This window comes from Ascaphus truei, chromosome 3 (assembly GCF_040206685.1).
Source record: "Ascaphus truei isolate aAscTru1 chromosome 3, aAscTru1.hap1, whole genome shotgun sequence".
NCBI classification, from domain to species: Eukaryota; Metazoa; Chordata; class Amphibia; order Anura; family Ascaphidae; genus Ascaphus; species Ascaphus truei.
This window is the reverse complement of record NC_134485.1, coordinates 367,642,109-367,654,625: the sequence shown is the minus strand read 5'-3', so window position 1 is coordinate 367,654,625 and position 12,517 is coordinate 367,642,109. Positions and strand designations below refer to the sequence as shown.

The following is a 12,517-nucleotide window of genomic DNA, read 5'->3' as shown; positions in this document are numbered from 1 at the left end:
GGCCTGCTGGCCTTTCCCAAGTGAAGTGGCAAATGCACAATTAATGCTTTACGATTAAGAAATCCATGTGCCCTTGTCCATTCATAACATTGGATTCATCGGATGCAACACAAGTCTTCCCTGGGATTAAGGAGCACCCGGTACAAGTATCCCTACTTCTGAACTGGTGTTTTTGTTTGCAGCAAACATGCACATATTTTTCCAATAGGGTGATCAACACCTTTTGTATGGGGCTTTTCTCGGCTAAAATAATAATTTCCCATTTAGAAAGCGACTTACACAATAACGGATGGTCAGTTTACTGTTGATGGAGGCTATTACCAGTTGTCACAAGTATAGTTATGTTTTCTGCCATTTCAAAATTTGTAGGTTGCGTCATGAGAGGGACAGGAATTTACATAAACCTCTGGATCATGGCGGACCGAGCGCCTTCAACACTCTCAAGTACTTTGATCTTGCAAGTAGCCCTGTCACTTCTGAAAAGCCAGATATGTCTGCAGCTGGCACTGACCCTTTCCACAGCTATGTGTCCTCATAGGCCACAAGTCATACATGGATTATTGCAAGTTTGAAGTGATGATGTTGAGAGCTATAAACGTGCATTTCGAGTTCAGCACACTTAGCAAGAAGAAAAGGAAATGGAAAAAAAATTAAAAATAAAAGCAATTATTGCAATTTATTAAAATAAAATGCATTTTAGTAAATTTGTCTCATATTGTTGATTGATTTGTTAGATTTTCTTTTAAAGCCTTAATTGATTGCTTCAGACATGTCAGCACTTCCCCCATTTTATCAAATACTTACAGAACTTTGTGCGTCAGAGGGGTATGTGCGGGATATGACATATGGCACTTTCATTTACTGATAGATCAAAAACCTGCAGCAGATGTGAGGTACTCCAAAAAAAATGCATGTTACCGAACCCAGGAAGTTAGACTTGCTGTGTGTTTATTGCCACAAAGGAAAGTAATAAACATCTTTGGATTGATGCATTGCATAGTTACATAGTAGAAGAGGTTGAAAAAAGACATAGATCTATCAATTTCAACGTAAGCTAAATTTAGACAACAGATACTTTATCCTATATCTATACTTACTTATTGATCCAGAGAAAGGCAAACAAAAAAACCCATTAAGGGGAAAAATGAATTCCTTCCTGACTCCAAGAATTGGCAATCGGATGAATCCCTGGATCAACATCCTTCCCATGTATACTTATTTGGTATATTCCTGTTTATCTTTCCCATCTAAAAAGATGTCCAACCTTTTTTTGAACAAATCTATTGTATCTGCCATCACAGTCTCCATGGGTAATGAATTCCACATTTTAACTGCCCTTACTGTAAAGAACCCTTTCCTTTGTTGCTGGTGAAATTTGCTTTCCTCCAACCTTAAGGGATGGCCCGAGTCCTTAGTACTGCCCGTGGGATGAATAGTTCTTTTGAAACCTCCTTGTATTGTCCCCGAATATATTTGTATATAGTTACCATATCTCCTCTTAGACGCCTCTTTTCTTTTTTTTTTTTAACTTGTCATTTTTATTGGTTTTACAAGTGAGTTACAGCCATAATACATTGCGGGATCAAAAATTGTGTCATGCATTTTCACGATTAGATCTGTATAACGACTGTAGTAACTTTCATAACAGTATCATTTTAACCATGAGTATCAAAAATAATAAATAACATAAAGAGAAAAGGGAGAGGTAGGGATGAGGGGGGAGGTGTCGGGGGGGAGGAGGGAGGGAGTGCCAGTCCTCGGGAGTGATCTGTTATCCACATTTGCCTGGGATGTAATTTTTCTCCGATGGAACCTAAGGGTATTATATGTAATTGGGCTGTTCAGAAGTTTCTATATGTTACCGCATCATAGGAGAACGCATTTAAGCGTTATCAAAGCAAGATTGTGGCTCTTACTACCCCTGGGATGTCTGCCTGTGCCAACCATGGTGACCAGACTTTTAGAAAATTATCGCCAGAGTCGTTAACTAAACTTGTCAACTTCTCCATCTGGCATACGAACCAAATTTTGTTTCGAATCTTGGGAATTGAAGGGATTTCGTGTTGTTTCCATAAAGCTGCGATCTCGCACCTCGCTGCAGTTGCAAAGTGTGCGATAAGTTTCAGATCTGATTTTGAGATTCCCCCGTGGGCTTTACCCAGCAGGAAGAGCCCTGGGTCAAATGGAATTTTGAGGCCCAAAATCCTCTCAAGCCAATCTCTGATTGTGTGCCATAGCGGGGCAAGCCGAGGGCAGGACCACAGCATATGTAACAGATCCGCCGGTTCTCCACACTGTCGAGGGCACAGTGGGGAGATTCCTTTGGAGAATTTTGATAATTTGAGTGGGGTCAGATACCACCTCATCAGGACTTTATATGCGTTCTCCTTCAATGTTGTACATATTGAACTCTTGGCAGCTGCTGATACTATCTGCGTCCATGAATCTTCATCTATAGTCTCACCTAGATCTGCTTCCCATTTTAACATGTATCCTAATTTTCTTGTGACTTTGGCTGCTGAACCGACCACTTCTCTATACATCTGCGATGTGAGACCTTTGGTTGATGTCTCTTTAAGACAGAGCTGTTCAAATACCGTCAATGGGGGGTGTGGGATAGTTTTGTTGTAGAATGCTCTGATCTGGAGGTACCTAAAAAATTCAGAGTGTGGGATCTTTGTATCTGTTCTGATTTGGTCAAAAGTTCTAATTTTGTTATCTCCTCCCTCCAGATCTTTAAGTCTTAAGACATGATTGTGTTTCCAAATGATAAAGTTTGTCCTATCTAGACCTGGAGCAAAGTGTGGGTTCCCCCATAGGGGTGTCATCAATGTATTTTTGGTGGTAAGGCCACATTTAAATTTTACAGCGTCCAAGACTGCCAGCAAATTGGTCATTGAGGATAGCGGCTGTGGTATAGCTTTGAGTCTCGCTATTTTTGGGGTCCACATCATTTGGCTCAACTCCAATGGGGAGCTGGCCGTATTCTCGATAGCTACCCACCTTTTCGAAACAGGGTTTGTGTGCCATTGAGAGATTTGACATAATTGGGCCACTCTGTAATATGATACCAAGCAAGGTACTGCCAATCCACCCTCAGTTGGTTGTTTCATTAATGTTTGTTTGTTAATTCGTGCCTTTTTACCTCCCCATATAAATTTGGATAAGGTGGATTGTAACTTGTTAATTTCTGCCAAATGTAGGGGAACTGGGAGTGTTTGGAACAGATACAAAATGCGTGGGAGTAAATTCATCTTAACGCTGTATATTTTTCCTATCCATGATATATTAAATTTTGACCAGCGCCTTAGATCTTCTCTCAGGGTTCGAATGAGCTTGGGATAGTTAGCTGTGTATATTTCCCGGTACGTACGGGTAATAAAGACCCCCAGGTATTTGATCGCTTTATTTTGCCACCGGAAGTTAAAATTAAGTGATATTAGCTTTTCCTCAGCTTTCGGGATTGTGATGTTTAAGGCTTCTGATTTCGTTTGGTTGATCTTGAACCCTGATATTTTGTTAAATTTGTCCAATAAGCTGAAGAGGTTGGGGAGAGAGGTGAGGGGTTTGGACAAAATCATAAGGACATCGTCCGCATATAGGGCCAATTTGTGGGTTTGGGTACCGATATTAATGCCTGATATATCCGGGTTGTCCCTTACTTGGGCCGCGAGGGGCTCCATGCACATGGCGAAGAGCAGGGGGGATAAGGGGCAACCTTGTCTTGTTCCACTTCTGATCTTGAAGGGATCTGAAGGGAACCCTTGGTGAGTCACTCTGGCTGTTGGGCCTGCATAGAGTGCCATTATGGCGGTGATTAATTGGCTACCGAAACCGTACGCTCCAAGCGTGTCTTTCAAATATGCCCAGTCGATCCTATCAAACGCCTTTTCGGCATCTAGACTTAACACCATAACTTTTATTTTATTGGAATTGGCTATTTCAAGCAGATCGATGATTCGTCGGATGTTATCGGCCGCTTGTCTATCTTTAACAAAGCCGACCTGATCTGGGTGCATTAGTCTAGGTAGGATCTGACTTAAACGGTTGGCAATTAATTTAGCATATATTTTGATATCTGTATTGATGAGTGAGATGGGCCTATAACTCTTACAATCTAGGGGATCTTTTCCTGGTTTGTGGATTATTGATATCGACGCTTGGAGCATATGTTCGGGGAAGGGGTTGCCTGCCAACACTGTGTTAAATACTTTGAGCAGGTAGGGGGCTAATATTTCACTATATTTTTTATAATATAAGCCTGAGAAGCCATCAGGCCCTGGAGCTTTCGACGCCTTCAGGTTACTAATAACTAGAGAGATTTCCTCTAAAGTAAAATCTCTGCCCAAGACCTCTCTCTCCTCTGCCGTCAGTTTCGTTAAGTTAGAGCTGGCGAGGAAATTTCCCCGTGCTCTATCTGTTTGAGGATTATGCGCTATTTTATCTCCATTATAGAGAATTTCGTAGTACTTTTTGAATTCTTCAACAATGACTTTAGGATTACCTGAAATAACACCTGCTTTATTCCTTATGGCTTGAATGCTATAGTTTGGAGTTTTGGATCTTAATTTGTTCGCAAGCATAGTATCTGGCTTGTTCGCCTTATCAAAAAACATCCTCTTTGACCAATTCAATGAAGTGTCAGCCTGGGAGGTTAACAACAGGTTGAGCTCGATTTGGACATCTTTCAGGTTTTTAAGAATACTAGGATTGTTGGTTCGTTTATGCTCATCTGAAAGCTGCTTTAATTTAGATTGTAACAATCGGGTCTTGGCCATTCTTATTTTTTTCTTTCTGGAGGCTAGTCCAATGAGAACCCCTCTCAGGGTTGCTTTGTGGGCCTCCCAGAGGGATAGCTGAGAGTCTACTGAGCCTGTGTTGTTCTCAAAGTATTGTTTTATTTCATCAGCAATGAACTGAGAGAATCCCGGGTCCTTCAGAAGGGACTCATTCAGTTTCCAATTTGCTCCCGGTCTGTCTAGGGTTAATTGTGTGCATCTCAGCTCTATAGATGCGTGATCTGACCATGAAATATCATGGATCCCAGTATGGGAGATCTTCGGAACCAGTCTGCTAGAGATAAAGAAGTAGTCGATTCTGCTATATGTTGAGTGTGGATGAGAAAAGAAGGTGTAGTCCCTATCTTGAGGGTGCTGTTCCTGCCAAATATCTAATAGGTGATTCTTTGATAACCCCCTGCGCAGGGCCATCAGACTAGCCTTGGGGTGACGCTGTGCTGGAGCCGATCTATCGAGTTTAGGATTAAGAGCTAGGTTGAAGTCACCTGCTACGACTATTGGACCCTGGGCGACTGTATGTAATTTATTGAAAAAGGTCGTGAAAAATTGTGGGTCCTGATTATTGGGGGCGTATAGTGTTGCTAATGTGAGTGATTGGCCATTTATAGTGCCTAACAAGATTAGGTATCTGCCCTCCTTGTCTTTGAAGGTTTTCTCCATCTGAAATGAGCATTTATTATGAAAGATGATTGCTACCCCTTGCTTTTTTTTGGTAGAGGATGAGGTATAAAATTGTCGGAAGTGTTTGTCAAGGTATTTTGGTGTGTTCTTAGAACTAAAGTGTGTTTCCTGGACTAGGATAATATCTGCTTGCTTTCTTTGATAATCTGTGCACGCCAACTTTCGCTTGTTTGGGCTGTTCAGGCCCTTCACATTATGTGACAAGATAATCAACCCCATGACGCGGTTGTTTGGAGAACTATTGTAAGTGGCGTTTGTGTGATGTGGTGAGGTATGGTGCGTTGTACCTTCATTTCCATTGTACTGGATTCGGAGAAGTCATCGGGATGGGCATCTGATTCGTACGGGCATCGCGGCAGTCCGGCGGGAAGGGAAGGGAAGGAAGAAGACAACAAACAAAAACGACATAAACAACTGTGGCGATCCAGTGGCGGTCATAGACCTCTGTGGATCCCTTGCCTTTGGGGGGCAAATTGTAACCAATTACCTGTACCTCTTGTACAGTTGCCCATGTTATTCTGGGCATGCTCCTCCCCAAAGACTTTATGGCATGTCCTGGAACAAAACAGGGCATACCATGTCAGCCACATGGCGGTAGCCAGGGAAGGGGGAGTCCCCCCCTTCGACAAATTTACGAATGCTATTCAGTGTAAACTTTGTGTATCATTTGTTTTTTTTTTTTGTTTTTTTCAACATTGATATGAGAAACCTTTTAACCAATATGTTTGGGTAAGGGAAGCTCTGGAACAGACGGGTGAAATTACTTGTAACCTTTAACTTTTAACTAGCTGGGTTGCAATGACGGCGCCATGGTGGTGAAACAGCTACTTTGCGGGGAACATGCGGTGATAGGGATCTAGGCTGTGAGTCACCCCTATATGTAATGATAGGGTGGGAGTCCACAGGTGAACGGGTAGGATCTAGAATAGGTCTCACTCTTCAGAATGTCTTACCCTGTGTTGCTAACAGGATATTGTAGTTACATTACTACCTGGGCCCAAGGGCATCCTTGAATAGTGTTTCTCCCCTCATATTCCTGACTATCCCTCCCGTCGGAGTACCCCCACTTTTAGTGTATTACTTAGTCGGGTTTCCCACCCTCCCCTCCAGTCCCCCAAAAGAGACAATACGAACGCTGCTGATGTGGGCATGTCCGAGGCCCCCCCCCAGCAGAGGACAGCGGGGGAACCCCTGCGCTGTTGTTCGTTTGCCTCCTCAGGATCAGCTCCTCTTTGGGCGGGGGGAGCGGGGAGTGTGTATGGAAGCAGGGGGCAAGGGGCGGTCGTGACAACTGTAGAGGCAAGCTCCGCCAGGTGTGTTCCATGTCTGGACCGGAGGGAGCCCTCTCCCTCCGTGTTGCTCCGCGTGATAGCGCTGTGAGGGACTCCAAGATGGCCGCCGAGCCTCCCGGTGAGTGTTGTGGACCTGCGGGGGTAGCAAGATGGCCACCCCACTGTGTCAGATGTTTGAAAAACCCCAGCTTTATTGACCACCGTCGTGGACAAACGCACAGTCCGGTGGTGTGGCCCTTTTAAGGCTTAATTGGACTGTGACGGACCTCAGTGGAGGGATTTTTCCCATGACTTGCTGCGTTGCCGAGTCACTCCGCTCCAGCTCGGCTCAGGGGAAGCTTCGTCTGCGTCCGTCGGGTGAATAATCTGCTCTTTGAGGCCCAGCTTTTGCAGAAACCGGTCCTGTTCTTCAGGGTTGCGCAGTGTATGTGGTGTGCCATTCTTAAGGACCAGGAGACCGAATGGGAATACCCAGCGGTACCTGATACCTTTGTCTCTCAGGAGCCTGGTAACCGGGAAGAGGGTCTTGTGCTTGAGCAGGGTAGTTGGAGAAAGATCCTGAAATATCAGGAGTTTGACCCCCTCAAACTCCACCGAGCCCTTGGCTCGTGCAATTTGGCATACTGCTTCTTTTATTTTGAAGAAGTGCAGGCGAGCGATAATGTCCCTTGGGGGATCGTTTGGCTGAGGTTTTGATCTGAGGGCCCTGTGACACCTATCTAGGTGCAGATCCGCCTCAGGCCTATCTGGGAACAGGCTTGTCAGCCATTTTGTGAGAAATTCCTCAGGGTCTGTAAATTCTTCGGGGACTCCTCTTACCCCAATATTATTTCGGCGGTCCCAATTCTCCGCATCTTCTTGCTTGGTGGCAAGATCATTAATTTGTGCCTGAAGATTTCCAGAAACTTTTTCATTTTTGCGAACTGCTTTTACAGTGGCATCAAGTCTCGTTTCTACTTCAGCAGTTCTGGCGCCAATTCCATTGATGTCCCTGCGGAGGTCAGCGAGTTATGTGTGCATGTAGGATTTCAGTTCATTACAGAACTCTCGCATTATCTTTCTGGTCATTGCCTCTGTGGGTTGGGGTTCCGCACTTTCCTCCATATTTGAATCGTCCTCCGAGTCTGAGCCTGCACGCGGCGGTGAGGGTCCCGCTCTGTGGGTGCGCGCCGGGTCGGACTTATTAAAATAAGTTGTAAGAACGGCCTTTTTTCCCCCCGATTTTGGCTTAGACTGCATCTCGATAGGTTCCGGTTTATGAATATCTAATTTATATAGTGTTTTCACTGATTTTTGTGCGTTTAATTAGTTGGTATTATGCCGAAGGGGAAGGAGCTCTCCTCTCATGCTTCCATTCCCTTAGCCTCCGCGCATGTGCCTCAGACGCCTCTTTTCTAATGTAAATACATCTAATTTAGTTAGCCTCTCCTCATAAGTTAGATTGTCCATCCCCTTTATTAATTTGGTGGCTCTTCTCTGCACTCTCTCTAGTTCCATAATGTCTTTTCTTAGGATTGGTGCCCAAAATTGTACTCCATATTCAAGGTATGGTCTTACTAGTGCTTTGTTAAGGGGCATAATTATGTTTACTTCCCTTCCATCCATTGTCCGTTTGATGCAAGATAAGATCGTTTGCCTTTGCAGCTACTGCATGACATTGGGCACTATTGCTAAGCCTGCAGTCTACAAGCACTTCTAAATCCTTCTCCATCAAGAACTCCCCCAATATATTTCCATTTAATTTGTAAGTCGCCATTTTATTCTTGCATCCCTAATGCATAAATTATCTGTATTAAACCTCATTTGCCATTTACCTGCCCACATTTCCAGTCTCTCCAAGTCCTTCTGAAGAGAAATTACACCCTGCTCTGATTCTATTACCTTACACAATTTAGTATCATCAGCAAAGATGGAGACTTTGCTCTCGATCCCAACCTCAAGGTCATTAATAAACAAGATAAAAAGCAGGGGTCCCAGTACCGATCCCTGAGGTACTCCACTCACGACTTTAGCCCAACCTGAAAAAGTTCCATTTATGACAACCCTCTGTTGTCTGTCCTTTAACCAGTTTTCAATCTAGGTGCATATATTATTACTGAGTCCAATTTTCTTTATTTTGTACACCAACCTCTTGTGTAAAACCGTATCAAAAGCCTTTGCAAAATCTAAGTAGACCACATCAACTGCATTACCCTGGTCTAAATTCCTACTTACCTCCTCAAAGAAACAAATAGGGTTAATTTGGCAAGATCTATCCTTCATAAATCCATGCTGACTATTTATTACTAATAATTTTGTTTTCCATTAGGTATTCCTGAATATTATCCCGTATTAAACCTTCAAGTAGTTTCCCTACTATTGGAGTCAGGCTTACAGGTCTGTAATTTCCCGGTTGTGATCTAGCTCCCTTTTTAAATATAGGCACCACAACTGCTTTACGCCAATCTTGTGGTACTGAGCCTGTGGAAATGGAGGCCTTGAATATTAAATATAATGGTTTGGCTATTACTGAGCTTAACTCCTTGAGAACTCTTGGATGTATGCCATCGGGGCCAGGTGCTTTATTTACTTTAATTTTTTCAAGTCGCTTATGAACTTCTTCCTCAGTTAACCAATTGTTCATTAATATGGAGGTTGTGGCTTCCTCCTGCGGAACTACTATTGAACTTGATTCTTCCCTGGTAAACACAGAGGCAAAGAATTTGTTTAATAACTCCGCTTTTTCCTTATCTCCAATAATCTGCCTACCCATCTCACACTGAAAGGGTCCTATATTTTCTTTTCTCATTTTTTTGTTATTAAGGTACTTAAAGAACTTTTTATGGTTGATCTTACTTTCTATTGCAATCCTTTTTTCATTATCCATTTTTGCCAATTTGATTGCCCTTTTGCAATTTTTGTTACATTCCTTATAATTCTGATACGATGTCTCCGTCCCTTCTGACTTAAAGAATCTAAACGCCTTCCTATTCTTGTCCATTTCCTCCCCTACCTGTTTATTTAGCCACATTGGTTTTGACTTATTTCTTTTATACTTATTACCCATGGGTATACACGGATGAGTGTGCTTTTCTAACAATGTTTTAAAGACTGACCATTTATCCCTGCAAAAACATCATCCCATTGTATTACTACTAGATTAGACCTCAGTTTATTAAAATCTGCCTTTCTAAAGTTTAAGGTCTTTGTTGAACCCAAGAAATCTATTTTTTGATAATTTATTTCAAATGAGACCATGTTATGATCAGTTACCCAAATGTTCCAGGACTTGAATATTTGGTATTACTTCTACATTGTTTGACATGACCAAATCCAGTATTGCCCCTCTCCTGGTTGGTTGCTCAATAATTTGGGTCATATAATTGTCTTTAAGCACACCCAAAAACCTGTTTCCTTTTGGTGTAACGCTAATCTCATTGCCCCAGTCTGTCTCTGGATAATTAAAATCCCCATTATGCAAACATGACCATGTTTTGATGCCTTTTCCATTTGCAAAAGTATTTTAGCTTCCCCAATCTCACAGATATTTGGTGGTTTATAGCATATTCCCACAAACATTTTCTTAATACTTTTACCTCCACTGCTAATTTCTATCCACAAAGTCTCCACATTTTCATCATTCCACCCAGTGATTGTTTAGATTTCTGTTGTGGGAACAGCGCTTGTGCTTTATCATTCTTTCAACTGAAAGTCTAAATGCGCTTTATTCGTAAATAAGTGATATGGTTAAGATGACCATATTTTTAAAGTGACAAACCAGGACAAAATACAAAATTATTTATGACTCCTCTCTCACCCCCCAAGACATACACACAATTTACCTTTGGGGGAGATTGGTAAGGTCTCAGATCCTGCATTGCTCTCCTGCAGATGGATATCAGACATTGAACCGCTGACATGGGGCGGGCCCAACATCCAAACGGAGGTGGCGATAGTGGAAGCCGGGTTACAGCTGTGGTCTAAAACATCTCATATGTTCCGGTTTTGAAATTGCCACAAAGGTTTGGAGCAGCAATTTCAAAACTAATACAAATGAGACGTTTTACTCACCCTTTTGGGACACTGGGACAAGCACTGAAAAAAAAAATGGTACTGTTCCGGTCAAACCGGTACCTAATGGTCACCTCTGATATAGTCCAGCAGTCACCCTCATCTTAGACATCCTGTCTTTTTAGTTTGACAAGCATGCCAGCAAACTCAGCCCTCCATCACCACCACCACACAATCAACTCCAGATTATTATAAAGATGCTATTTGGACATGTACATATTCTTTCCTAAAATGTAGCACGTCTAGGGTTGGGCGATAAAAAACAAAAACAACCGATAAATTTAGTATCGCGATAATGATATATATTGCGATTAATATTTGATTTAAAAAAAAAAAAGTCTAAATGTTCTGGTAAATCTAAGTAAAGAGTTCTCAAAAGAAAAAAACATTTCTTTAGATTTAGTAAAACAAAGTGCCCTTCATTACAATGTCTACAGTTCACATTCTCACCTATACTGCTTCCATCACGCTTATTCATCCATCCCTCATCCCATCACGCTCACCCTTCGATACTCCCTCCATTTAAAAACACATTTCATTTATTAAATATCAAAAATATTTAAAGCAGATTTTAACAATTCTTAAGTGTGTTTTCTTTTGATAACAGATTTTTCGACAAAGAAAATGTGTTTTGATTCATTTTGAACATGGGTTGGAGTCGAAGGGGGAAGGTGAGGGTGTCTTATAGAGGAGAAGAGATGGAAGGGTTAAGTGGCCCACGGGGAAGGTGGGATTAAGTAGGGAGGGGCCAACATAAGGAAAGTGAGGAGAGGCGTTACCAGTCACTGTTGCTGGCTGCTCTCACTCCTGAAGCTCCTCCGCCTCCCTCGAAAATCAGCATTCATACAGCAGGGAGTGGGAGAACAGTGAACTTCAGTGGCAGCTACAAAACTGCACCCTGTAATACGGCGATAATTCCGTCATCTCCAATAATCTGCAATCCGGGAGATTATATTATCATGGTATTTCCGTATACCGCCAACCCTAAACATCTCTTGCTGTATTCCAGATAACCCGAGGGTTTTCATATGCCACTTTAGTTGTAGCTTTTCGTTTTGTGGATGTTAAATCTGATACATCGGTTTATGTGCTCTCCATGTGTTAATCGTGTATAATACATTAGTGCCCTTTTCCTTCAGGATGATTTTCATCCCTTAAATATGGGATACATTATTATTTGTTTACACAATATTCATGCACCTTCATAAGTCCTAAAAATAAAAATTATGTTTCTGCAGGTCAATGAATAAAAGTTACCATTTCTAATATTGGATTTTTTCCCTACTTAATCAGTTTCCCTTTTGCATTGTATTGACTTTACCATTTTCCTACTTGTATTCCATATTTGTAATTGCAGTTTTTACCTTGACACTCGCTATTCTATGGAATGTTATATTTATGTGCATTGAGAGTTGGTATGTTAATCCAGATGATGGAACAATGCAGATTAAATTGCTTCGCCCTATATTACATTTCTCTACAAGATATGAATAATATGGACATAAAAAAAACAAAATGACTAGAAAGGCATAGATGTTGAGTACACTGTACAGAAATATGCAAGAACTTCGTTTTTAGATGGGAATGCTCCTTACAAAAATCGGTATTCATGTTCTCCCTCCTAATATGTAATGCTATGGAAACCTTCACCAATTCTGAAGTGGACGCCCCTTGGAATTCTACTTTATTCTTTAC

The 12,517-nt window shown here is 41.9% G+C and overlaps 1 protein-coding gene across 2 annotated transcripts in view; it reads left to right on the top strand.

The window, feature by feature from the left end:
• LOC142490197 (cilia- and flagella-associated protein 337-like) overlaps positions 1-686 on the top strand; it is a 104,222-nt gene extending 103,536 nt beyond the window's left edge. Inside the window, exon 30 of one of the 2 annotated variants that reach the window (XM_075592155.1) lies at positions 370-686. In XM_075592155.1, the coding sequence (XP_075448270.1) occupies positions 370-538 (169 nt within the window). In that variant the 3' untranslated portion in view covers positions 539-686. The remainder of the gene's footprint in view (positions 1-369) is intronic. The other variant, XM_075592157.1, reaches the window with a different exon arrangement.
• Positions 687-12,517: the final 11,831 nt, after the last annotated feature.